At 39.1% G+C, this 27,836-nt stretch overlaps 3 protein-coding genes across 4 annotated transcripts in view; 2 read left to right on the forward strand and 1 right to left on the reverse strand.

The window, feature by feature from the left end:
- Positions 1–1,863: 1,863 nt before the first annotated feature.
- On the reverse strand, positions 1,864–27,831 carry gltpd2b (glycolipid transfer protein domain containing 2b). Of its 2 annotated transcripts, XM_053484892.1 has the most exons (5): positions 27,744–27,831; positions 6,496–6,669; positions 4,591–4,649; positions 4,315–4,490; positions 1,864–3,766 (listed from the first exon to the last, which is right to left on the reverse strand). In XM_053484892.1, the coding sequence occupies exons 2-5, from the start codon at positions 6,563–6,565 to the stop codon at positions 3,211–3,213; spliced, it is 861 nt and encodes a 286-aa protein (XP_053340867.1). In that variant the 5' UTR covers positions 6,566–6,669; positions 27,744–27,831; the 3' UTR covers positions 1,864–3,210. The 2 variants fall into 2 exon arrangements, with proteins under 2 accessions (XP_053340867.1, XP_053340866.1); XM_053484891.1 differs by lacking the exon at positions 27,744–27,831 and having other exon boundaries at positions 6,496–6,778.
- Positions 9,027–19,915, forward strand: chrne (cholinergic receptor, nicotinic, epsilon). Its single transcript, XM_053484889.1, has 12 exons — positions 9,027–9,202; positions 13,586–13,719; positions 14,122–14,166; positions 15,145–15,254; positions 15,366–15,521; positions 16,246–16,349; positions 16,456–16,656; positions 16,905–17,019; positions 17,127–17,241; positions 17,353–17,560; positions 18,718–18,851; positions 18,939–19,915. The coding sequence occupies exons 1-12, from the start codon at positions 9,139–9,141 to the stop codon at positions 19,104–19,106; spliced, it is 1,554 nt and encodes a 517-aa protein (XP_053340864.1). The 5' UTR covers positions 9,027–9,138; the 3' UTR covers positions 19,107–19,915.
- Positions 21,903–27,836, forward strand: part of pld2 (phospholipase D2) — a 38,282-nt gene continuing 32,348 nt past the window's right edge. Inside the window, exon 1 of the mRNA XM_053484888.1 lies at positions 21,903–22,059. The gene's annotated coding sequence lies outside the window, so the exon portion shown is untranslated. The remainder of the gene's footprint in view (positions 22,060–27,836) is intronic.

Genomic DNA, 27,836 nt, shown 5'->3' on the forward strand with positions numbered 1-27,836 from the left:
AATTAACATATTTAATCTCAATCCAGCCTGGATTTCACACCGTCTATGTCTCTTTTTACGCACAGTATTACAGACACACACACACACACACAGAAAGCAAGAAGGAGACTAATTGTGGTGCTTTAAGGATATTTGGGAGTCTAAAACAGACCTATCATAAGCAGGTAACACACACACACACACACACAGATCTGTCATAGGTGAGATTTTACTATGTTACCTATGACTACTACTACACTATGTACTATATTTTACAGCTTAAAATGTAAACCACTCCTACATGTGTTTGTTGTTGTGAAAGTAAACCATCCTGTATAACCATCAGATTGAAACACTCGATAGACTTCAGGCTTGTCTTTATAAAAATGTCCTAAAATCTGCTTTAAAAAAAAAAGAAATTGTTTAAGACATAATTTATTTGTTCAAGTTCTCTAGGACTTGAAATTATACATTAACTTCACGGTACAATATCCGCTTATACACTGGGTTGAATAGCCCTGCTTGGCGATGTTATCTGCACCACCTAGTGGAAGAGCTCAGGTTCTACAGTCCCCTGGGGTTCTTCTCCCACACCCAGGTGTTCCACCGGACCCCAGAGCGGTGTGCAGTACAGGAGATTTTTCCTTTGTTGCTTATTTGTACAAATGACTTTAAATTAAAATAAATAGTCAAAGCAGGACTTTTGATTGTGCAGAATAACAGAACAGTATGACCAGTTAAACAGTACAAAGTAGAGACAGATTCTGTGGGCGGAGACTGAATAAAAATCCATCCAAATGTTGTTGAATTGCGGATGTAATACCGACTCGTTATCACTAGTCTTGTCTAAAACACCTTGAGGACATGAAATGTACTGTACTACTCATATTCAATTCAAGTCCCCCTTTGCTGTTAGAATAACTTCCACTCTACTATAAGGGCTTTCCACTTGTTTTAGGAGTGTGATTTCATAAGGGCATGAGTGGTTTTTGGGCACTGATGTTAAGTAAGACGGCTTGATGTGAATCCCGAAAGTGTTTAGTAGGGTCTGGGCTCTATGCAGGACATTTAAGTTCTTGTGCTAAAGCTTCGTCCTTCTTAGGGCTATGACAGCAATAAATCGAAAAAAGTTATCATAAATAGTTTTTTTCCCCGTCATTTGCTGCTTTTTTCAGGTCTTGACATAAAATTCAAAATGACTTTAAAATAATCTCATAATGGTACTGGTATGTCCCTTTTAAATACATGTTAAAATGATTAAAAACCATATGGATTGTGTGGTGCACCCCGGAGGTGATGACGCAGATGGTCAGGTGTTGACAAACCTTTGGACGTTTAATGGATTGAAATGTGATTGGAATGGTACATACACACTTTATGAACATGAATGTCATAGCAATATTGGACTTTTGATCATTTCTTTTTCCAGAAAAGACATATAGTACAAACAAGGGTGAGTCAAAAAATTATCCGGACTCCCGTTATATTGAAAATTCTGTCAGCCGCATTCTCTTATCAGTGCTTTTTATTGAAGGCTACTGTCTTCCCAGTCACTGCTTTGCAGGTGTGAACGTCACAGTTCATCTAAACTGCGGTTCAAGCAAAAATAGATGCCCCACTTGTGATTTGCATGAAAGAATAGCAGAGTGCAGTAATTAATTGTTTGTGGTCTGAGGGTGTACAGTGTGCCAAAACGGAAGAGCAAAACAAGAGTGGATCATTTTTGACTCACACTTATATTTGAACAAAGAAATCTCCAAAAACTTGGAGTATAAGGTTTAAAACTTCAAATTACACCTTGCATACCTATACTACAAAATGTTTAGCCATGAAACCTGGAACTACATATGGACAAAGTCTTTGGCTAAGCCTTTTAATTATTTAATTCAGGTGTTTCAGTCTGGCACCTTATCCCCAGTGAAGGGCAATCTTAATGATTCAGTATACCAAGACATCTTGGACAATACTATGCTTCCAAGCTTGTGCCAACAGTTTGAAAAAGGCCCTTTTTCATTCCAACTTATCTGTACCACAGTGCACAAAGCAAGGACTATAAAGAGATGGTTTGATGAGTTCCGTGTGGAAGAACTTGAATGGCCCTAACACCGAGCCCTGACCTCAACCCTATCGAGCACCTTTGGGATGAACTGGAATGAGACTGCGAAGAGCCAGACCTTCTCGTCTAACATCAGTGCCTGACCTCATAAATGCTCTACAGCACGAATCCTCACAAAAACACCCCAAAATCTTATGGACATCCAACCAAGAAGAGTGGAAGCTGTTCTACTGTAGCTGCAAAAGGGGGACTGACTCTATATTGAAGTATATGTATTTGGATACAATGCTACTGCAGGTTTAAATACTTTTGTCCATATAGTGTTTGTTTGTAATCGCAGGTTGGTCCAACGGTTGAAGTTGTATGGCCTTTGGTACCTGTTTGAGACTGGTACTAACAAAATGTGATACCTGTTTATAGCATTAACAGTATTGTAGAGTGATGATTGAGTTTATCTGTGTTTCTGTTTCGCTCAGGCCAGAGTCCAACTGGCCTTAACGGATTTTTGTGTCGTAACCCATTCTATGATAAAACAGTGACCTAATTGAAAAACACCACACCTTTTACAATCTTGACGGCAAAAAAAAGGGGTCTGCCAAAAATTTACTACACACTGACTCAGCTAGGATTAATCCTAATATGGGCCACTTTAGTGTTACACATGGCAACACCTTCCATTTGAACCTCTTTCAGCTCTTATGCGTGCTTACGCAACTGCTAGCTTGCTTTTGGTTTTCTAGCCTTGTGCGTGTCATCTAATCCTAGCTAGCGTGCTTATGGCATTGCTAGCACAGTGTACATCCTTAGATTATCACTAGCTTCACAGCATGCTAACAATACCATAGGGACCAATAGGATGCTAGAAACACCATAAGGATTGTGCTAGCATGTTTTGGCTCCTTATGGCATTGCTAGCATGCGCCTGCCCTTCTGGTGTTTGTCCTCATTGTATTGCTAGCCTGCTGTGTGTCCTTATGGTACTTTTAGCATGCTGTGCATCCTTACGGTAATGCTAGCATGCTGTCTGTCCTTATGGCATAATTGCTAGCATCCTATGACGTTACAGTATATCATGACATCACGAAAGTGCTGTGAATCTGTATGGATGGCCAACACTGCATGCATTTACTGGACACGTTATTATGCCACCAGTACGTCCACACTCCATTTTTTTTTTATGGTAGTGAAAGCATAGAGTGTTCCTGCAATGCCTCTTGAGTCCTGTTATACACTTTATGTATAGCATTGACCACTCTGTTTAGCAAAGCCGCTGCCTCCGTTTGCGTCTTCACACACATCAGTTTGTAGAAGAACTGTCTTTCAGGCATGGCTATGAATGCCAACTCTGCAGCCTGCCTCACCCACCATGAATGATGCCGAGCCAACGTGCCCCGATAAGCCTCTCGACAGAGCTCGGATGGGCTGCGGCCCATCATGTCCTTCCTTTCGTCAGCAAGGTTGTGTAGAAAGAGCTGCAACCAAAGGAGAGCGCGATGGAGGCGCAGTAGAGTCCTGCAACCCGATTCCGTAAACTGATGAAAGTCCACCAAACCCTGCTCCAGCTCTGATGTGATCATGGAGCGCACCGAATCATATGCACCATGTGAGGCTGAGCCATTCGCTAACTGAGTTTCTTCCTTCTCTTTTTTGGCAAGCTTGCGGATAATGGAGGTTTTCGCCTCAATTTCCTGGGAGATTACACCCACCATTGGTCCAAGGGTGTCCATGAACCTAAAAGCAAAGACCAAAAGAACAAAGGAAAAACAATGGAAACTTTGTTGGCCTTGTAAAAAAAAAAAGGAACAAAAAATATTTAGTAAGACTTTTGCTGAGAATAATCAGTATTGTAGTGTTCCCCTGCTTGTTCTACACGTTTTGGTCATTACTTCTGGGGCATGGTGTAGAACAAGATAAAACTAACTGAAAGTTTCTTTTGAGAATGTTATTTAGAAAGCTAATAAATCTTAACTAGGCAAAGACTACCTGAGAAACATGAAGAACATCATAACATAATAAGATTTCCTCTAGATACTGTAGAAGCTCTGTAGCCTTAGCTACACAAAGAATCCATGAAAAACTGGAGAATTTCATAACTCAATCATAGTTTCTCTAGCGAAGGCTCTCGTTTACAAAACCAGGCAGACCTAACTAATCTAGGAATCGCTCAAGGAACCTGAAGAACCCTATAACAGATCATTTAAAGGACCCTTTTAAGAATCTAAAAACTTTTAACAAGTGAAAGAACCTCTAAGGAACCTGATCAAGGAAGAAAGACTTACTTGATCAGCTCATCCCAGCTGGCTAGGTACGGCTCTAGCAAAACATCATCGGTTGAGACGGGCGCAGCCTGCAGATGCATCATCAAATAGGAAACCTGGAATTTCTGTCCTGGACACATCTTCAGTGGAGATTTAACATCTTGCACTGTGGTGTTATTCCCCTGCAAGCTGATAGCCTAAGGAAGCAATTGTATTGGATCAAAGAACAAGCGGTAAAGAGGACAAAGAGACACTTCTGAGTCTCACAGGCTTGATGCAATGTCTCAAAAGACATACCTGATCTTTCTTAATGGAATTCTTTAGGCAGTAGTCCCAGCAATGATCCAAATTACCATCTAATAAAAAAGAGGTGGGGGTAGAAGAAGATTGAGATTACATAGTGAACAGTTTTAGGACATATTGATTTCTCATTCATCATAAACAGAAGCTTGAGTAAACCTTTCCAGTAATAAAATAACATCATATACATGTACTGTATATGACAGGCAACATATTACTTGTTAATCATTGCCAAGGGCAAAGAATGAGATCTTCTACAGTAGGTTGGCCAGTGACAAGGTTTTGACTGAAGTGACTGAAAATACATACAAATATATATTTCTATTCCGATCAATAAAAAAAAAAAAATAAAGATTACAATCCATGCTATCTGATCATGGGGCTTAAAAATATATTAGCTTTTAGGACGTTTATGCAATATAGAGCTCTGCAAACACACACCCACACTGAGATAGTGCAGGTTTCTGGACTTTGTGTTGTTAGTTGTTTCAGGGAACTATTTGCCTCCAGACTACACTACCATACACTGCAAGAAACACAGTCGAATCTATATTAGAAATAATTCTTTCTAAATATAATTTAATGTCTGATCAGAGGTTACCATAATCATGACAGTTAAAGGAGTGTTTTATTTTTAGAGCCCTCTGCTGGCTGTGTTGTGAATTGCAACTGCAGTAAAACTTGACTTTTCTCCTTACTGCAACTGACCCCACCCTTTTTTTTTTTTGCCTTTTTGGGGGCAGCTTTTCTTCAGTTTGGGCACATGCATACTTCTGGACCGGGAACAAATACATATAGGTACACAGTATATGTACAAATAATAAAAAATATCCTGAAATTAGTCAATGAATATTGTCTTTATTATAGCATATTAGTTCGAGGGTTTGATTTTGGCCTCGGGTCTGTATGTGGAGTTTGCATGTTTACTCTGGATTCCTCCCACAGTCCAAATACATGCAGATTAAGCTAAATGGCATTTCCAAATTTCCAGTAGTGTGTGTGCTTGTGTGCTCTGTAATGGATTGGTAGCCCTGTCGAGGGCGTACTCTCTTCGTGATGCCCCAAGTCCAGCCCCCACACGACCCTCTACAGCACCCTGTGAAGCTGGCATATAGGCAGTGCCAAAACTCTTCATAAGCAGTTTAGAGAAAAAGAGAGTGAGTGAGTGATATCAAGATGGAGCCAGAGCACTGCTCGACTGCTCTGACCTCTCTTTCTTGTTAAAGTTAATTTCCCGTAACGTTAAGCCTATTTCACGATGCCCTGTGCTTAGTTTTTCATGAAATCCCAGTTAAACATGTGTGGGTATAATATACAGTCCTGAGCCACGCCTTATTTCTGATATTAAAGTAAGTTATGTAGATTAAAGGATTTTTTTATGGGACAGTCTATAAGACGCCTAAAGATAAAGTTTAAATATTGGTTGTTTATGTAACAAACTGAGCAGCAACCTCATTTCCCCTCTCGTCTGTTCCAACCACTCAGCAACCAGCATCACCAGTATACTAATCACCAGCCTGATCATCTGTCACCATCTGCACCTGTTTATCACTGGTTTATGCCTTAAGTTAGATTTTTTTTTACTTGAATGATTTATAGCTCAAACCAAAAAACACAACAACAACAACATGAAACAACAACAAAAAATCTATATATTTGTCTGAAACTGGTCATGTACAGGGACTGGACTAAAGATTACATTACAAATAAAAGAAAGACTGGCTCTTTGGTGATGCAAGAATTTAGTATCAAAAGTGCCACAACTTTTCTGGTAATCATTTTAGGAATTTAAAAGGTACGCATACAGCATGCAGTAAAGTGATTAGCGCTAATACTTTTTACTTAATTGTTAATAAACTGATAATTTCAGGTATGTAATGACTCGATTAAAAAGGTACTTACAAAGCCATATAGTGAAAAGTAAGATGACGATGAAGATGATAGCCAAGGCGGCTCTTCCTTTCACTCCCATCCTGCCTTACTGATGTTTTCCCTCCTCTTCTACAAAGTTTTCATCCACACACACATATTCACCGACTGGTACATGCTTCCTCTAGGTCTCTGCCTTTCCAAAAACTGGAAATGAGAAAGAAAGAAAGAAAGATAAAAGAAAGAAAGAAACAGTGTTATGTATCTGCCTTCCAGGTCTGCTCTTCTTACTCCAGACGACTTTCTCACTTTGTCATGTTGGGTCGTTCAGTCTGTGGGTCCATAGATTAGTTATGTGTAACCAATTACTGCTTATAAGGCAATGCCCTATAGCAACCCCGTTTAGTGCATGTGATTACAAATACTATTTTGCTGAATCACAACAATAAGAGCTCACTGATAATGTCTTCTTATGTCATATTTCCCTGACATTTAATGAATGTCAGAACTTGGTGACCAAAGAGGTCGGAGAATTTGATTGCCATTGTGATTGACGTGACTCTTGAATTTAAAGAAAATACATTTAAGAATGGTTTTTGTAGAATAGCTTATGGGGGAGAAAAGTTGTTTTTCAGTAAGAAAGTGAAAGTTTTTCGAGAGAGATTTAAGCATTTAGTTTGCTTATACTGTGAATGGATTAGTGTTGACCTTTGGATGGTAGTCTTTTAGCTTGATGTTTGCATTGCATCTGTTAAAAGGTAAAAAAAAAAAAATCGATAAATACAGCAGGCAGCAGGAAAAAAAAACAGATTTTTGTGGTTCTCTCTTTATTCCACAGTGCTGTTGAACTTTATTATTATTATTATTATTATTATTATTATTGGTCGAAGCTAAAAGGGTGTTTTTGGAAGCTGGGAAGAAACCAAAGATCAAGATTTGTATGAATAAACATATTTTGGTTATTGCGCTCTCTACAGTAAGTACATTGTGCAAGAGAAAAGACACAGCTGTTGATCATCTGACATTTCCTTGGCTACTCTAACCAAGTGTCATTAGATCTAACTGGAGCATCACATGAATTCCTAACAGCTCTGTCTATAGCGCTCTATAAATACTAGTGGAAAACGAGACGTGGTACTCCGAAGAGTAACCGGAAATTCCGTGTCCGGCTTTACAGTGATCTTTGCATGAGTTATGTTTTCCCTAGTCTCTGAGTTCAATAATACTTTCAAATTTTGGTTAACCTCAATCGCAAAGAGGAATTTAGCAATCTGTGTGAATTATCTTTCATAACTATCTATCTGTAACTCATAGATCACTGCTATTGATAAATCACACCTCACTGACATGGGGTTTGTCTCTACTTCTGAATGAACCCTTAAGCATCACTACCGTATTAAATATGTCTTCAAGTTAAATCATCTCAAACTGGCTCCTTGAACATGACAGTGAGTTCACGGTACGCAAATAGCCTGCGCAGTCACCAGATCTCGATCCAGTAGAGCGCACCCTTGGCATGTGGTCGAACTAGAGATTTGCATCAGGGATGTGCAGCAGACGAATCTGCATTATGTCAACATGATCCTAAATCTCTAAAAAAAAAAGGGCTTCCAAGACTGAAGAATTAAGCCAGTTTTGATGGCAAAACATGGTCCAACCCTGTACCGGCAGGGTGTACCTAATAAAGTGGCCGGTGAGTCTATGTGCTTTATAACATGCCTGGTTAAGTGCATTCTGTTTTTGTCATGGAGCAGCTAATTTATTATGTAAATTGCAAACACACAACCAAAAAAATGAACAACAGTTTCCCATAGAGACCAGAAGTGATGACAGCTACCACAAAAGCTTGACCATGAGACATGGAACAACAGGTAAGAGTGAAAGGGGACATGTGACATGCAGGGGCTGATGGGTAGTGTAGGTGCAGTTTGTTTATACTACATCGTCATCATCATCATCACTATTACTATTATTATTATTATAATTATTATTATTATTATTATTATTATTAATAATAATAAAATTAATTGTATTCATGTTTGTGAGATAATTTACCATTTGGTCTGAACATTGACAAAGCTTCTAATTACCCAGTCAGACACCCACACACACACACACATACAGTAGATAAATACACCCCTCCTGTGTTGTTGACCCTGGCTCTCAGAGTCCTGGTTATTTTTATCCTAGTGGAGTAAAATGGACAAGTGTCTTGCAGCCAGCTCTCCACTCCATCTGTTAAATTTGTTCTGGAATGTGCACTAACAGGAACTTTGTCATGCTTTAACACTTAGATAATTATGTCAGTATTATATGTCAGTATTTAATGTATATTTGATATAAATATCTGATTCTAATATGTGTTATATGCACTACTGTATAACTCCCATGATTTCCATTATGGCTACTATCACATTTAGGTATAAACCAAATGAATAAAAAAAAATAATAATCTAAGATCTGTCCTAATGATGGCCCAGATGAAGATGGGCCAAACTGGGGTGGGAGGTTGACTTTAAGGGCCGTGCCAAGTGTGGAAGTGTAACCCGAGCCATGCTCAACAACAGCTGAAGCGCAGGAACGGCAAGGAGCCACTCGGACAAAAGTGCTCTTGGTGTCCTTTCTTACAAAGTCTCACTTGGACGTGTCGAAGGTGGCGATCAACCAAGCGTGGCGATGCCGGCCCGGTCTATTTGGACTTGTTTGGTTGTGGCTGCGCTCCTGTATACAGTAGTACAAGGTAGGTGTGGGATTCTTCTAGTGTCTCCTTTTTCTTCAGTGTGTCTCTCTCGCTATCTTGCTCTCTCACTCTCGCTATCTCTTTCTCTAGCCTTCGAACATCTTTCGGTGCATCAAACATTTGCAATGGCATAAACAGCATAATAGTTATAAACAGTTGTTACATTTACAGGTATTATAAATCTCTGATGTGTTGAAAGAGTCCTCTATTTTAGATCATGTCTATTTTGGATCTTTTTTTTGGCTTTCTAGCTGTCAGAATAATATATGAAAAGAAGTCACATGGGGCATGCTGTTCTGGTAAAAAATAATAAAGGATAAGAATAGGTGTTTCAATCAGGTCCATTATCCCTGGTAAAGGGCAATCTTAAAGCTTCAGGACACCAAGACATTTTGGACAATCCAATGCTTTTAACATTGTAGCAACAGTTTGGGGAAGGTTCTATTCTATTCCAACATGACTGTGCTCCAGTGCACAAAGCAAGGACTTTAAAGACATGGTTTGATGAGTTTGGTGTGGAAGAACTTGATTGGCCCGACTCCATCGAGCACCTTTGGGATGAACTGTAATGGAGATTGTGAGCCAGGCCTTCTCGTCCAACATCAGTGCCTGACCTCATAAATTCTCTACAGAATGAATGGGCACGAATTCCCACAGAAACACTCCAAAATCTGGAAGTATGGAAGCTGTTATAGCTGCAAAAAGGGGACCGACTCCAGGATGTTCTCAAAAGATGACCTCGCATTAGTCTGTCTTGTCTTAATTAGTCTTTCCTGTCTTGGCGTTGGCAATCCAGACCAAGGGTGATCAGAAGTGCAACCATCTGGAAATGGTTTTGAAATGGCCACAGTGGCAGCCTCGGAGGTGGCAATCAGAAAATAAAAGTCCTGCCACATATTTGTTCCATCCAATAACAACTAACCAGCTGATTCTAATTAGTACTTTTCCTAAGTCGAATAGGCGTGGCATTATTGGTGAAATCACCTGATTTGTGCTGGTTAAGTTAATGGATGGAGCAAAACTGTGGCTGGCCTTTCACTTTCTGATTGCCAACTCTGTTCCTGGAACTCTAAACAGTCTTGCGACATCTGCTTGCGGTGCACCGAGACAAAGCATTCTGGATGTTAGTTGGATTTTTAGTTTTTATATTTTCATAACAGTACAAATTTTGTATAATCTTAATGCAACATTTTTTTTTTACTCCATGAGTATAGTTACTCTAACCATGACATATTATTAATAACAAGGCATACAGAAATCCTTTATTGTTCTAACACACCAGGGCTCCTGGTCCTGGACAGCCAGTGTTCAGCACAGTTTGTAACCTAAACACGCCAACTGAATCTGGTAATTAAATAATTAATATAAACGATAAGTTGAATCAGCAGTGTTCGAGCAGAAGATGTGCTTTGTAGATCACTGTTATACATAGTGTTAGAATATCTTTCATTTATTTATCATGCCGGGTTTAGAGATCAGCACAATATTCATATTAGACCCACAAGATAAACTTCAGTGTCACATAGGTGCAAATGTTTTTACTGAGACGGGGTAACACTTTAGGTGAACCCCTATATAAAAAGTACCTAATTTACCACAAAGAAGAAAACAAGAAAGAATAGCTGTGATTATGTGTAACTGATGCACAGGACAATATGTCTGTACTGTATATTTCCACTTCAAACCACAAAGCTTTTGCCCTAAGGACTTTCCTGTGTTGGAAAAGGTAAAAAGTCGAGCTTTATAAAGCACTGACCCAGGGGAGGGCATCCATAAACGCCTCCTTAGAGAAGCTTAACAATAGACTGCTCACAAGTCTCTGTGCAAGTTGTTGCTATAGAAACAATAATGTATTCCAACGAGCACATTAATATAAACCTGTGATTTGCAGCTGAACTATTGTCAGAAAAGGAATTAGCATCTTTTGACCACACTGTTATAAGTGAAATGTAGGACCTACTTAAAAAAAATCCAAAAGTGTCAACCGATAAAAGAGAAATAAAAAATGCATAATAATAAGAAGCCTTCATTTGTCACATATATTGTACATTACAGCACAGTAAAATTATTTCTTCACATATCTCAGCATGATAGGAAGCTAGGGTCAAAGCACCGGGCCAGCCAAACTGTAATAGAGTGCCTCTGGAGCTAACTGGGTTAAGGGCCTTATTCAAGGACCCAAAAGTGGCATCTTTGTGGATCTGGGGCTTAAACAACTGACCTTCTGATCAGTTGCTCTGAGCCTGTACCATCTGCGCTACCACTGAACCTATATAATGAAGTGTTTAGAAGAAGAGTTCTGGCTGGTGTGCCACATCAAGATGCTGATCTGACATCATGAGTAGTGCACAGGTGTACCTTATACTGCCCACTATAAAAGGCCACCATGGAATGTGCAGTTTTTTTGCTTTATTGGGGGTCTGGGGACTCAGAACCGGTCAGTATCTGGTGTGACCACCATTTGCCTCATGCAGTGCAACACATCTTCTTCGCATAGAGTTTATCAGATTGTCAATTGTGGCCTGTGGAATGTTGGTCCACTCCTCTTCAATGGCTGTGCGAAGTTGTTGGATATTAGTGGGAACTGGTACACGCTGTCGTATACGCCGGTCAAGCACATCCCAAACATTCCAAGAACTGTGTACAGTTCCTTGCAACATGGGGCCGTGCATTATCTTGCTGAAACATGAGGTGATGTTCATGGATGTATGGCACAACAATGGGCCTCAGGATCTCATCACAGTATCTCTGTGCATTCAAAATGCCATCAATAAAATTTACCTGTGTTCTTCGTCCATAACAGATGCCTGCCCATACCATAACCCCACCACCACCATGAGCCACTCGATCCACAACAGTGACATCAGCAAAGCGCTCAGCCACACGACGCCACACACGCTGTCAGCCATCTGCCCTGAACAATGTAAACCGAGATTCATCCGTGAAGAAAAGACCTCTCCAACGCCAGACGCCATCGAATGTGAGCATTTGCCCACTCAAGTCTGTTACGGCGACGAGCTGGAGTCAGGTCAAGACCCCGATGAGGACGACGAGCATGCAGTCGAGCTTCCCTGAGACGGTTTCTGACAGTTTGTGCAGAAATTGTTTGGTTATGCAAACCAATTGTTTCAGCAGCTGTCTGAGTGGCTGGTCTCAGACGATCTTGAAGGTGAACCTGCTGGATGTGGAGGTCCTGGGCTGGTGTGGTTACACGTGGTCTGCGGTTGTGAGGCCGGTTGGATGTACTGCTATATTCTCTGAAACGCCTTTGGAGACGGCTTATGGTGGAGAAATGAACATTCAATGCACGAGCAACAGATCTGGTTGACATTCCTGCTGTCAGCATGCCAATTGCACGCTCCCTCAATGCTTGTGGCATCTGTGGCATTTTGCTGTGAGACAAAACTTCACATTCCAGGGTGGCCTTTTATTGTGGGCAGTATAAGGTACACCTGTGAACTACTCATGATGTCAGATCAGCATCTTGATGTGACACACCTGTGAGGTGGGATGGATTATCTCAGCAAAGCAGAAGTGCTCACTATCACACATTTAGACTGATTTGTGAACAATGTTTGAGAGAAATGGTAATATTGTGTATCGGGAATGAATTTTAGATCTTTAGAGCAGAAACAAAGGTGTTGCGTTTATATTTTTGTTGAGTGTACTTGATTAGTAACAGAGTAACAAGGCAACAGACCATACTTGGCCAATCAATTGCTTGTCAAACATTAAGCTCCCTAAATTTAAAAGTCTTGAATTCACACATATTGAGTGTTTTTTATTTTAATCCAATTCGGTTTTATATAGAGGCCAAATGCCAAAAAAATTATCTTCGATTCAAAATGTATAGACCTGACTGTATGTCAGCAAATTGAATAAGGCTGAACTCCCCTGGTGGCACGGTGGTGTAGTGGTTAGCACTGTCACCTTGCACCTCCAGGGTCTGGGTTAGATTCCTAGCCAGGCGCGATTCCCGTCTCTGTGTGCATGGAGTTTGCATGTTCTCCCCGTGCTTGGTGGGTTTCCTCCGGATACTCCGGTTTCCTCCCACAGTCCAAAGATATGCAGGTTAGGCTAATTGGCGTTCCCTGTAGTGTGTTTATTTGTGTGTGCCCTGTGATGGATTGGCACCCTGTCCAGAGTGTACCCTGCCTCGTGCCCTAAGACTCCTGGGATAGCCTCCAGGTCCCTGCCACTCCGAATACAGGATAAAGCGGTATAGAAAATGAGTAAGTGAGTGAACTCCTCAGGTGGAACATTCCTTACAAATGGAGAACTGCACAAAAAGTACTATATACAATTAATTTTATAATTTAATAAAACAATAAATTAGTAAAAAGTTAACTCTCTCTCTCTCTCTTTTTCTCTCTTTCTCTCCAGTCAGTGGGAATGAGGAGTCTGAGCTCATTGCAGATCTGTTTAAGAACTACAATAAGAACATCCGGCCAGTGAGGCAAGCAAGTGACAAGGTTGAAGTTCAGGTCAAACTCACCCTGACCAACCTCATCTCCCTGGTAAAAACCGCAATTCAATTACGTCTTCTTCATATTCATCATACTAATTCCATACCGGCAGAGAGTTAACTGTACTTTAGAAATATACATTATGATAATCCACACAATAGTTAAAGGTCAGCGGTTTTAGCTTTTCATTTAAAAACACACAACCAAACAATCCTAGTGACAAAAAGACCACTTTCTGAAAATACAGGACATTTAATTGACGGGCAGTATCGTCCTGATTTGTTAGAAATCAGTGCATGTTCCTTCATTTCATTGAACGAATGTGAGGAAAGCAAACAAAAACTTAAAAGCGTTTTTACTGAAGATTGCTGACTCCACCTTTAAGCTTCAGCCAAATCAATCAGATCTAAATGTTGTTGATCTTGGGTAAATTTTGTCTTTTGCTTCATGTAGAACGAGAAGGAGGAGACGCTGACCACCAATGTCTGGATTGAGATTGTGAGTAATCAGGCCCATGTATTGGGCTTGTCCTGATCTCTGACCTCTGAACTCTTTAAACATCTCTTAAAAACCTTGCAATTTGAAAGTATTATGTATACATATAATAAAAATGTACAGTAGGCGTGTCTGTACGCTGTACGCTTATAAGCGTGCAATTGTGTTTTAAAACGTACTGGTCAGGTAAAGTATGTCTGTTGATTTGCGATAACTATACAAATCCAAAATTCCACACGAACAAAGCTGCGAGCGCAGCTAGTTTATATTAATTTTAAACAGGAAATATACTGTAGCTTACTCTGAGGTAAAATTACCCAGAGTGCCATTCTCCTCCTAATGCTGTGAAATCAGTGAATCATTTATAAAGATTCTTTTTGATATTATAACTATATATTTGTCACTCGTTTATGCTTTCTTTTTTACTTTTTCATCTTTCTATGTTTCTTTCTTTCTCTTTGTTTTTATTTTATTGTTTCTAAAGTTATTTCAATTTTTTTTTCATTTTGCTCCTTGATTTTATTCTTCTTGTTTTTTTCTGTTTTTATGTTATACATTTTTTCTTTCTGAATTAATTGTATTTTTAATTCCTTCCTTCCCTCCCTCCTATGCCTCCTTTTTGTACTCTTGTTCTTTATTTCTTTCTTTTCCTCTTCTTCCTCCCTTCATCCCCTCCCTCTCCTTTTTTTCTCCTTTTCTTCTATTTATCCTTTCTTCATTCTTCCTTCCCTTCATTTTTTAATTCTTTATATTTCTTTCTTTCTTGTTCTCTAGTTTCCCTTCTTAATTTTACTTTCGTTTCTTTTTTCTTTTTTTTATTTCTTTCACATCCATACATTATCTGTATTTTTCTACCATTATTCTTTCCTTCTTTAAACATTCTTAAACATTAACCCTCTATAATGTTAACACTGTAATGTGTGTTTTACTTCAACACTTTTGTCTTATTAAAATTTCATTGCATGTTTCTTTTTTCTCCAGCAATGGGCTGACTATCGCCTGGCGTGGAACACCTCTGAATACTATGGTATCGACATTATCCGTGTTCCCTGCACCACAGTGTGGCTACCAGACATAGTACTGGAAAACAAGTAAGACCTTCCTTTTGATGGCAAAAAAATAGCCTACTTTGTTAAAAGGTTTCATATTTTAATGCTTCTTGTCAATCTTTTCACCCCCTTTCTTCCTCCTTTAATCTGTAGCATTGATGGAAAATTTGATGTAGCCTATTACGCCAATGTTCTAATCTACAGTGATGGCTCCATGTACTGGTTGCCACCAGCCATCTACCGCAGCACCTGTGCCATAGAGATCACTTACTTTCCTTTCGACTGGCAAAACTGTACGCTAATCTTCAGGTAGGCACAATAAACCAACATGTTTAAACACTTGGGTTGTGCTGTTGTAGGAAATTAATCAACGGTGAGATGGTGTAATGAAACACAGTTACTGATAACATCATGTAGTTTTTACTGATTTAGATGACACTAAAGCCTTCTTTCAAAGACATTTTATTAATGATATCCTTGTGGAAAACTTCAGTATCCGGAATACTGATACAGTTTCTTGTATGGTTATTAGATTGTCAATACAGTAGTTTCTCGGCATCCATTCTGGAGTTCTTCAGGTGAAATTTCATATTGCGAAACACATTTTCCCATAAGAAATCATGTAAATGGAGATAATCCATTCCAGCCACCCAAAAATATTACCAATATTACCAATTTCCAACACTATAATCATATTTTTGCATATAAAAACAATCAAATGTTTAGAAAAGACATGTAAATAAAGTAAAATATGAAATGAATAAACATTAAACCTCACTTACTTTAATTTATGATTCCTCTTGGCACCACCTGCTTAAAAAAAAAAACTAAAAGTGGCTCCCTTTTCCTCATTTGCTTTAGTTTTTTGTGTTTTTTTGTGGGTTTTTTTTTTTTTCTTAAGGCGAAAGGCTGAGGTACCAGTGTGTTTCTAAGATTCTAGCCCTGCTACATCAACACATGTCAAGACAAATGCGAACTATACAATCAATAGAGTCATAAATGTATTGCTTTTTGTTTTAACTGTATTTGACAGGTCTCAGACATACAGTGCTAATGAGATCAACATGATCTTGGCCATCGATGCCGAGACCAACAAACCCATTGAGTGGGTGGACATCGACCCTGAGGCCTTCACTGGTAACACAAACATACCCACTTTTAAAGCTCTATTGTTCAAGTGCTAGATAAACAGAAATCTATCTAATCAGCTACTGTAGATCTCAGCTTATCATGTGTCTGGCAGAGAATGGCGAGTGGGCTATCAAGCATCGGCCGGCACGCAAAATTACCAACACGCGCTACACCCCTGATGACCTGGAGTACCAAGAAGTGTATTTCAACCTCATCATCCAGAGAAAACCTCTCTTTTACATCATCAACATCATCCTGCCCTGCTCGCTCATCTCCTCACTCGTCGTACTGGCCTACTTCATGCCCGCCAAGGGTGAGACAGAGACAGAGAGATTTTCTCCATTATCCCTCTTATTTATCATTCTTGATTTTACTCTGATACGTTCACACTTTTTTTCTTTTTCACTAGTTAAATTTTTCCATCTTTGACTTGACTTTTTTCTTTCTTTTTTTTCTTGATTTCATACTTATATTGTTTTTTCCCTACTTTTTTTTCTTTTTTTTTCTTTAATATTCTTTCTTTCTTTCATTCTCTTGCATGTTCTTCTTCTCTCCTTCTAGCGGGAGGACAGAAAATAACTGTTTCCATCTCCGTCCTCCTGGCTCAGACTGTCTTCCTTTTTCTGATTGCGCAGAAGATTCCAGAAACATCTCTCTCTGTTCCTCTTATTGGAAAGTGAGTCTCTGTGTGTGAATATTGTGTTTCCTTTAGCATGGTGCATTGACATTTAAAAAAAAAAACATTTATGGGATTCATTTCTGTGCTTGGAATCCTTTTCTCAGGTATCTAATCTTCGTCATGTCCGTCACTACACTCATCGTCACGAACTGCATCATTGTCCTCAACTACTCCTGCCGGACCCCGAGCACACACACCATGCCTTGCAAAATCAAGCATGTATGTCTTTACTGTATGTTTTGTTTGTTTTGCATAATAACATGTAAAATACATCTGTATGATACCACAATGCTGTTCTTTTGAACAACATCTTTTTTATTTCTTTGCCAGATTTTCCTGGAGGTGATCCCTCGTTTCCTTGGGATGGCCCCTCTGGTGGATGAGGGAGAGGAAGCTGGAGGAATGAATGGAATAAGGAAGAGGAGACGCAGCTCATTTGGCCTGATGCAGCGGGCGGAGGAATACGTGCTAAAGCAGCCGAGGAGCGAGATGATGTTCGACAAGCAAAGAGAGAGACACGGACTCACACGATCGTTTGGTAAATGCCATTTCGTATTAGATGGAGGGACAGACTTACAGGCAGATGAGAGAAAGATAATAGAAAGACATACTGACTTACTCAGATATACTCAGACACACACACTCACATATAAAGGCAGACTGACAGACTGATGGACAAACAGATTTACAAACAAACAGATGAATAATAGACAGAGGCACTAAATGGACAGACAGACAAATATGAGGACAGATGAATGACAGACAGAGAGACAGGTGAGCAGTTAAGTGATAGATAGATAGATAGATAGATAGATAGATAGATAGATAGATAGATAGATAGACAAAGAGGCAGATAATTGATAGGCAAATGGATGATAGGCAAAGTTATGGATGAACAGATAAACTGGCCGGTCAGTGACATAAAAAGACAGCAAAGTAGACAAAGGATAGACAAATTGATGATTTGTCTAGGGATCTGTCTGTCTCGTCCGTCTTTGTCGAGAGGCAGCGGTAGCTCAGTGCTTAAGGCATGGACCAGAAGGTCTCAGGTTCAATCTCCACCACCAAGATGCCACTGTTGGGCCAATAATTGAGCAAGGCCCTTAACACTCAACTGCTCAGATGTAGAATGGGATAAAAATAAAATAATAATTAAGCCCCACTGGACAAAGGCATCTGCCAAATGCTATAAACGTAAATGGACCATAAACAAATAGACAGAAAGACAGCTTGATAAAAAAAGACAGGCAGGTGGATAGAAAGACAGACAGATCGGATGATAACGAATGATGGTCAGGAAAGAAAGACAGGTGGAAAGATAATAAAGAAACAGATAAAGACTTAAAGATGATAGATGGACAGAGAGTTAACAAGGCAGAGACACAGAGACAGATTATTGCCAGACAGACAGATATATAGTATACAAACAGATAAACTGACAGACATATAAAAAACAGTGTTTTTATTATTAATATTCAGATAAAGTAAATCCAGTGTAACGATATAAACAGTACAAAACAGTCTGGAATGACCACATTTCCCTCAGATGTATTAATAAATGACTAAAAAAGAGGCAATAAACAGGTCAAATTTCACTGAAACTATATTTAGCATCGCTGCTAACTGAACTGCCTCAGACGCCGCCGCCATATTGAAGAACCTCAGCACCCTGTGTGTGTGTTTGTCTCCCTCTAGTGGACGCCATAGATGTGAGCACTACTGCCAGCCTGTATAAGAGTTTAGCTCAAGCAGCACCAGAGATTAAAGAGTGTGTGGACGCCTGCAACTTTATTGCAGAGAGCACAAGGGAGCAGAATGACATAGGCTCTGTAAGTGTGTGTAAGCCCATTGATATTTGTATAAGTAATAAGGACTTCATTTTTATTATTTATGCATTAATAATTTTTCTTCTGTAGGAGATGGAGAACTGGGTGCTGATCGGCAAGATGATCGACAAAGTCTGTTTCTGGGTCGCCATCTTACTCTTTTCTATCGGAACGGTGGCCATCTTTCTCATGGGCCATTTCAACCAAGTGCCCGAGTACCCTTTCTATGGGGAGAATAAAAAGTATGTTCCCGAGTAAAGCACTGACGTTGGTGTCCAAGAGAGAGAGAGAGAGAGAGAGAGAGAGAGAGACGCAGAGAAAGCACAAGCACATTCTTAGACATTTTCAAAATGCATTGTGCAAAATTTCTTAGCATTTAACAATGTTAATGCTGGAGGTCCTATTTAGAAAAGCATACTAACTAACCTAACCTACACCACATGACCTGTGCAGGAACAGAAACTCCCGTGATGTCCCAAAGCACATTCTTCGAATAGTATCTCGAAACGAGTGCTCCACCTACAGAAACTATGACATATAAAGGTGCAGTTCGCAAAGTGTTTATGTAGCTGTAAAAATGACATAATTTTAAAGTGGGGTAAAAAAAAACAAACACATGATACACATGATAAGTGGTTTACACTACCAGACATGCAAGAAACCGTATTATTTTAAAACCTTCATGTTTACACATTTTCTGGCCCTGAAATTATAACTCGAACAAAGCCACAAGTTTTTTCAACTCACAAAACAAATCTAGCTTCAGTAAAGAAGACAAGGAGATTATTTCATGTTAGGGAAGGGTTTTTGCATAGAAATTACAAATAACGACAAGCTGCTTCTTTAGGATGTGATTTTAGACATCAGTATATTTGCATCATTGCAACTGATGAAAAAAATTTTTTTGTGTGTGTGTGTGTGTGATGTACTTCACAAAGCTTAATGTGCTCTGAAATCCAGTGACTGCTTTCACAATGCTTTTATAAAAGTGTTTCTTTATCTTAATGTTCTGTAGTAACTCTTAATTTGTTAAATTTTTTATTAAAAAATAAGACTGTGGAAATGTACTTGCTTGGTTGCTTGATTTGTACCATTTTAAAATTTGTCATGCCTTATTTTCTTTTTGCTTTTGAAGTTTTAACCTAGCATGTTCTTTACCATTGAGAGAGAGATTATAGAAAACGGGTGAACACCTACTGACCGTCATATGTAAGGTTTACAGTAATTAGTTTTGGTCTAGTAAGTGATTATAGAAAAAAAAAAGCAAAAATAAATAAATAAATAAATAAATTTGTTTGCAGAATTCTTTGGCATGTGTAAAAGTTATTGCCCCTCTCTTAGTTCTTAAATAAAATGACGACCCAGTTAAAATGCTGTGGCAGGACCTACATAAAGCAGTGCAAAAGTATGTCACAAATGCCCAAAAACCTCAATAAACTGAGGAAATGTTGTAAATAAGACTCTACCAAAGCAATATAAAAGGGTAATGCTTAAGTTACATTTACAAACGCTTAAGTTACATTTACATTTAGGCATTTGGCAGATGCCCTTATCCAGAGCAAATTACATTTTTATCTTATTATACATCTGAGCAGGCTTTGGTCAAGGGCCCAGCAGGGGCAACTTGGTGGTCAAGGGGTTTGAACCTACTGTAGAACCTTCCAATGCCGTTACCCTTCAGCTTCCCCTGGCCTAAAGTTATTGCTGTTAAAGGTGGGTCTACTAGATATTGAATCATGGGAGTACTTTTTATTGTCTACTATTATTATTCTATTTTTTTTTGCTTTATTTTTGTTAAATAAATAATGCCATGGTATATGTTGTTCGTCTGAGGTCATATTTGCATAATACTGAGTCCCACTACTATCAGATCATTGTGATTACACACACACACATAAACAAACAAACAAACAAAAATAAAACTGACTTTGAAGAAGGGGCACTTACTTTACACAGGACTGTAAGTGGCTCATCAGGCTTAACACTACACTATTTTGTAGGTTCTCACTAGGGCAGCAGTGGCCCCACGGAGCATGGCGCTGCAGGGTCTCTGGGGGTGTGCTGTCGTGTCAGGAACCAGGACGTTAGCAGTGGATACTTTGGGTGCTATAGTGTGAACAACGTCCTTGTGTTCTTAGCCTGCTGGGTGTACTTGTGCCTTTCTATTATGTCTATCATTAATTTAATTTTATTTATTTATTTATTTTTTATTTTTATTTATTTTTTTTGGGGGGGGGGGGGGGCGGGTATTTGTGGCACATTGGCTTTTCTGTGGAATCACAGGAAAAAGGGGTAAGCCTTGGGTGCCCATGATCCTGTCACCAGTTTACTGGTATATAATTGATAATCAATGTTGATATATTAGTGATGCTCATGTTATTGCTGATCCGTGTATATAGTCCAACTAATTTTGAACATTAAGCCTCAGTTCTACTATTTTTGTAGAAAAGAAATAGTAGAATTTAGAAAAATTGTAGAAAAGGTGGCACAGTGGCATAGTGGTTAGTACTGTGGCCTTACACCTCTAGAGTTGAGGGTTCAATTCCCATCTTGTGTGTGTGTGTGTGCTTGGAGTTTGCATGTTCTCCCTATGCTGGATGGGTTACCTCTGGGTATTCCGGTTTCTTTCAAGAGTAACAGATTAGGTTCATTTGGCACATTGTTCAGGGTTACCCCTTCTGTAGCCCCCCCCCAAACCCTGCCTTGTATGTAGGATAAAGTGGTTCAGATGATGAATGGATGATTTGAATGTCTTAAATATTATTTCATAATCCTTTCTTATAATGGTAATGTTAAAGTTTTATTAAAAATTGGGTTGAACCAAAAAAAAAAAATAATTGGGTAATAGATCCAAGATTTTTTTTTTCACTCACACACATATATATCAGTTGGCTGATAACAAGTATTATTGCTGGTTTTGAACATTGAGTTCACTAAGTTGAGCATAACTACTGTATCTTCCAAACTTTTGCTACAGAAAGTAAAAACCGCGCATGCGCGGGATTGCGACAACCCAAACATGGCGCGCTGCTCTTCCGGTGTTTACGGTAAATCCCGCTGAAGTTCGCCTACGTCGGATGTGCGCGCAGCGCTGCCTGCCTCCTGCCTGGGTGTAGCGATGGAAGTCGGAAAGTTTGAGGACTCCGGGAGCCTGCGAGAAACTGAGGACTAGGACTCGTCTGTCCTCATCTCCGATCCTGTTCACGCGAGGGTGAGTAAATACAGGGGGACCGCGCGAGGAAGGCAAGCGCGCGCCATACGTTCAGATGTGTGTCATTGACTGTACATGCGGTGTTTCTTAGAAATAAAAAGAAAGGAAAATCCAGGCTGTGTTCCAGGAGTAGAGTAAATCAGTATTATTTCACACTTGAATGGTTGTTGGGAGGGACAAAAAGAATAAGGGACTACAGAGCTATCGGAGGTTTTTTTTTTCTGTCCCTGGGATGTCTGGGTGAGGAGGAGACAGGACTCAGGGCTGCGGTCCGAGAAGTGACGTCAGCACCTGAACAGGTACAGCGTGCTCTCTCTCTCGTGCTCTCTCTCTCTCTCGTGCTATAGTAGAATAGTCCAAGTTGAGTTGTTGTAGGGAACACTAATCAGGACACCATCAGACAGGTGAGAGATATAATAATGCATGATACAGTAGTGGAATTCCAACCTGCACACCTGGAGCCCCCCCTCCAGGTCTCCATGATCACATGATCAAATAACTAATCCAACAATACCTGATTATATCCCGATCCACGATTAGTTGCATTATAATCCATCATTAAAGGTGGTAAAGGACGCCGATGTTCCTCCATGCATTGATCATTGATTGATTATATGAATAAACTTGGATTTCTGCACTATGCTGGTATGTTTCCTCCTTAGAGCGTTGTCTCAATAACTGTTCAACCTGTTGTCACATTTGTGTGGAGTTAGCTTCGTAACCAGGAGATGAAACGATCAGAGTTTGGAACGGATCCAAACAGGATCAAGGTCACAGCAAGGTCAAACACCTGAAAGACTTGCTGAAAGTTTTTATAGGAGTAATACGGGTATAAGAAGACGAAGCTCTGGTAGATATTCCGGTCACTTGTAGCAGACCTGCTTTGTTTTATTTTAAGGTATGAGAAGTTTGTCATCTAGGATGTGTTTGTGGTATTTTATTTAGTCACTTCGCTTTGTGTTATTTTAATGTTAATGATGCAGAAGTAAAAGTGATACAAGGTGATTATAATGAGTAATGAGTTTCATTTATCTTGTATTGGGGAACTGGGCTACACCCTGGGTAGGGTGCCAATCCATTCCACACATACACTACGGGCTGCTTAGGAATGGCAATTAGCCTAATAGATGGGTGAACAAACCAGAGTTGTTGTTAGTCTTTTGGCTGATCGCTACGGTGGACAATCCACACAACAACTTGGCACAGGTTTTTTTTTTTTTTTTTTTTTATGGTGCCTGCTCTTCCTAAGCAACCCTTCCATTTTTCCCCGGGTACCGGACGGTGAGAAAACCAGAGGGAACCAAGCACTGACATGCAAACTCCACACATTTACAGACCCCGAGGTCAAAATCAAACCCTCGACCAATCATTAAAACCATAGCTATGCTCTTATTAAAATTTTTTATTAAATAAAAAAACAAATAATAAATCACAGTTCATGAGGAAACATAAAAACACAGACTTTCTAATGTATCATTATGAGTACGTTATATTATATATGCTTGAGCTTTATATTATAAAGGCTTACATATACATTATACATTATATATGCTCATAAAGATATTAAAATTGCGCCGAAATTGCGGAACTACAGTAAATGACTAATTTTGCATGTAATCTGTCCTGCTTCTATTAAAAATATATATTTTTAAACCTGTTCCTTTGTAAAGTAACATGCAAGCAAAAAGTCATGCAAAGATTTTAAAGATTATTATTATCATTTACATTTTTAATTAGTTTTAAAGTCGGCATTTGAGCCGAACTTGAAAAACACACACGCACAAAAAAAAAATCTGCAACGATCTTATCGAACCACGCATTTGAGTCGACCATTTACAGCTCAGAAATCCATATAGGAAAAACCGTTGCCATAGCGATTGCATTCGGAGGCCACCCACATGCAAAGTGTGGTTAACACGCACAACGTGGAAGAGTGCAGCGCGTGGTCGCAATCCAGTGTGTATGCTTCTGTTTTTGGATCCTGTGCTTTTTTTTTTCTTTCTTTTTTTTATGTGCTCTTGTTTGTCCTTTGCTGAGTTGCTTCTTCTCTTCCTCTGCCTCCCTCCTTGTTCTCCTTTCTCCACTCGGTTTAGTGTACCTCTGATTTTGAGTACAGCCATGAAGGTTGCAAATGTTTGCATATCTGGTTGAGACGTGTCAATGAATGAGCCAGGTTTGTGGTTTGTCCACGCGTGGGCATGCTGCTACAGGAAAGTAATCAGTGGAGTTCATTTAAATTCTTAAAAGTTTTTCAATAGCAGTGTGGCTTTTTGGTTTTGTTTATTAATGAACAACACGTCAGCTTTTATTAACTGACCTGTTTTGCATTGCAGCTTGATCTACCGCTTCAACACCTTATACCGTCCAATCAGAAGCGAGAATTCACTGAAATAATCAGAAAATAAACGCGAGGAAATCTTAAGCTCATGAATCTCACTCAGCCTGTAATGAGTCCACTTCAGGTCTTGGGCACTTGATTGCAAACTCCTACCAGCCAGAATGAATGTTCAAATTACTTTGAATTTCCCTCTCCAGTCTTCTCGGTAACTGTATCTCAATCAGATTACAGTATCCGAAGCTGGCATGGGTTCCCTCTGGAGACATTTTTTTTTTTCACCAACGAAGTCATGTTTGTTCTGTAAGGGAGTCAGGACATTCCAGTGTGTAAACTTGTAAATTCGTGTTGACTTGCAAAGTGGCTTTTGGACTGCGTAAACATTGCGTCAGGGAGGGTGTGTGTGTATGTGTGTCTGCTCATTTTTTTTTTTTTTTTTTCAGGTCGAACACCAGCTAGTGCTATTAATTTACATACAACATATGCAAATAATATATCTTACACACATACTATATATACAGTATATATGCTTCTTCTATCTATTTGGGGGACATAAGATGAGTAATAGAGCACATTAAGATGATTTTTGTGTTTGTCTGTTTGTTTGTGCACACATCACGTAAAAACCACATAGACATTTTTTTTTATGTCTATTAACCCGAGCTCGAGGTAACATATAGGCTTCGTTTCATCGCAATCGGCCCAGAAAAATGTATACTCCCTGGTCATAAAGGGATGGACATGATCAACAACAATACTTCGGTACTGATGTGACTCAACAGACCAGGCAACATACTTTTTCTTCTGTTGTCCAATTTTGGAGAGCCTGTGCAAAATGTATCCTCAGGTCTTCTTCTGCTGTAGCCCTTCTGCCTCAAGGTTCGACATGCTGTTCATTCAGAGATGCTCTTCAGTCATTACGTCGGTTGTAACAGGATACTTGAGGTACTATTACATTTCTATCAGCTCTAACCGGTCTGGCCGTTCCGCGCTGCCCTCTAGAATCATTCTCGCCCAGAGAACTAGAAATGAATCTTCATGAAATTCCTAGTAAATTATTTGTTTTGGAAATACTAAGACCAGCCAGTCTGGCACCAACATCCATGCCTCGTTTTATGTCACTTGAATCAACTTCAGAAAGCAGATCATCTTTATAATTTCTAAATTTAACAACTTAGTTTCAACCTATCTACATTCGTCTACTAAAAAAATAAACATACCCTCAGGGACAAAGTGTTCATCTAAAAAAAAAAGTGAAAAAAATAGTGACTCTCCAGGTTTCGCAGATTTTCCCTCACAATGTTACAGTGTTTTACAGCTTTTCCTGGCCAAACCAATAAAAAAAATTTTCAATGTAGAATCAATTCACACTTTTTTTTAATCGTCTAGATAAACGTACAAATTTTAAATGGCGTAAAATGAAAACAAAATACAAAAATATACAGCAGATTCATCAGAAATTAGAAACCGCTGCAAATACTCGCATTTTACAAGATTATCGCTTCTTATATATATATATTTATGGGCATGACTATGGACTGGAGTGTGGAGCAGAAGATTGGCAGGAAAGAAAGATTATTGCATTGTACGCGTCAAAAATCGCAATGTGCAAAAATTTTATTTTATTTAATTGACAGTCTAGCTTGGAGTTACAGCTCAACGTTTTTTGTTGTATATAAATTATGTACATGAAACTGCAGGAAACACTAAAGCTATAGATGTTCCACATCACATGATTGTGTAAAATGAAATTATCTTTCTCAGTCCAACTCCATACCATGTACCACACTTTTTTTTTTTTTTAATGACGTTCATTTATGTACTGTATATGTTCCTTTTTTCTTTTTGTTATACCCGGCCTGGTTCCGTGCAGGAGATCAATTTGACGGATAAATCATAAGCTTTCCTTCAGAATTTATTCAGAAGAGTTATATATATAGCCCAAAGCAATGCATTTCTATGTAATCTGCTGCAATCACTGCTCTTTTGTTCGCATAAAGTTACTCTGCCATTAAGTGAAACCCTGATGTATTTGGGCAGATTATAAACCACAGAATCCACATGAAGTGCTAAGAAGTTGTGTGTGAAATATGAGACATGACATGATATTTTCATTGAGAACTCTTCATTGATACTACTGTGTTCAGAAAGTAGCACATGGACAGTTCCTTTTTCTACTTCCTCATTTTTTTTGTGCCGATTGGAAGATCTTTAAAAAAAAAGAAAAAGGGGAAGCACCGTCTGCCAATTTAACACAGAGCTGGGACTACAAGCCAGCGTACAGTAACTGTATCAGGAGAACTGAAATCACTTGGCTTTTGCTTTCTGACTGTTTTTCGGTAATTATCAGAGGATCGAAAATAAATGTCTTGCTCAGTGTAATAGTTCAACATCCCTTAGCAAGATTGACCTTCAGCAGATGCTTCTGGTGGAAATCTCGTTGGACATTTGACCACAGTTCTTGGCAGAACTGGTGGTGTTAAATTAAATAAATGTAAAAATAAATCAATAAAGAAATATGAACTCTGGCACAGACCTGACTTTCAAGCATGGTCCGCAAATTTCCAATAGAGTTTCGGTTTCTCCAAATGAAAGCTTCTATGCCTGAACTAACTTGACCCTTATTGGAACATTAAACTTTGTTTACAATGCAACAGTTCCACAACAGGCCCAAATCTGAAATGATGCTTCCACCACCATGCTTTACGCAGCATTGTTGATGCAACGTTCTAGGAGATGCCTGCCTTGTCCTCACTCCTCCAAAAATACCTCTGACACTTTTTAAACCTTTCCTGGAGAAAGGGCTTCTATCATGTGGTTTCTTTTGTTCTTCTTCACAATCTGAATTTATCTTGGGTCTTGGTAAAGTGGCCCAAACCCCCAAAAGATTTGTACATGCGTTCAGTTGTTTGAAACCATTTTAGAATCTTAACTGGAATCTTCTTGAATTGACTCCAAGAGACGTTCCGAGATTTAGCAAAATCTTTTTACCATCCGCTTTTATTAGATCTGCACAGAGCTTCTTGGACTTTCCCATTGTACAGTATGTTGTGTGTTGGTCAATCTAATGAGTGCTGTCAAACAAACCCTTTAGGCAATCCTTATTTATCTGAGATTATATAAGTTGATTATATTCAACTTAAGAGTAAGTTGCAAAGCCTAGGGGTTGGCAAATTCAAAGACCTTTCATCAAAAACGAGGTAATCATCTATGCGGGTGCGTGTATAATAGTTTTAACCTTGTGTTGATACCAAAAATCCCCAAATAAATCAAACCTTAATAAATCACTGCAAGACCAGTATTGCAACGGCATTCATGTTAATGATGATTGTATAAAAAATAACTGCACCTGTAAGTACGAGATGTCCATCATGGTCACTCCAACTCCAACGAATTCCAATACCATTCCAATACCACCATTCCAGTGGATGTGAGCGTATTG

Source organism: Clarias gariepinus, chromosome 24, assembly GCF_024256425.1.
Source record: "Clarias gariepinus isolate MV-2021 ecotype Netherlands chromosome 24, CGAR_prim_01v2, whole genome shotgun sequence".
Taxonomy (NCBI): Eukaryota; Metazoa; Chordata; class Actinopteri; order Siluriformes; family Clariidae; genus Clarias; species Clarias gariepinus.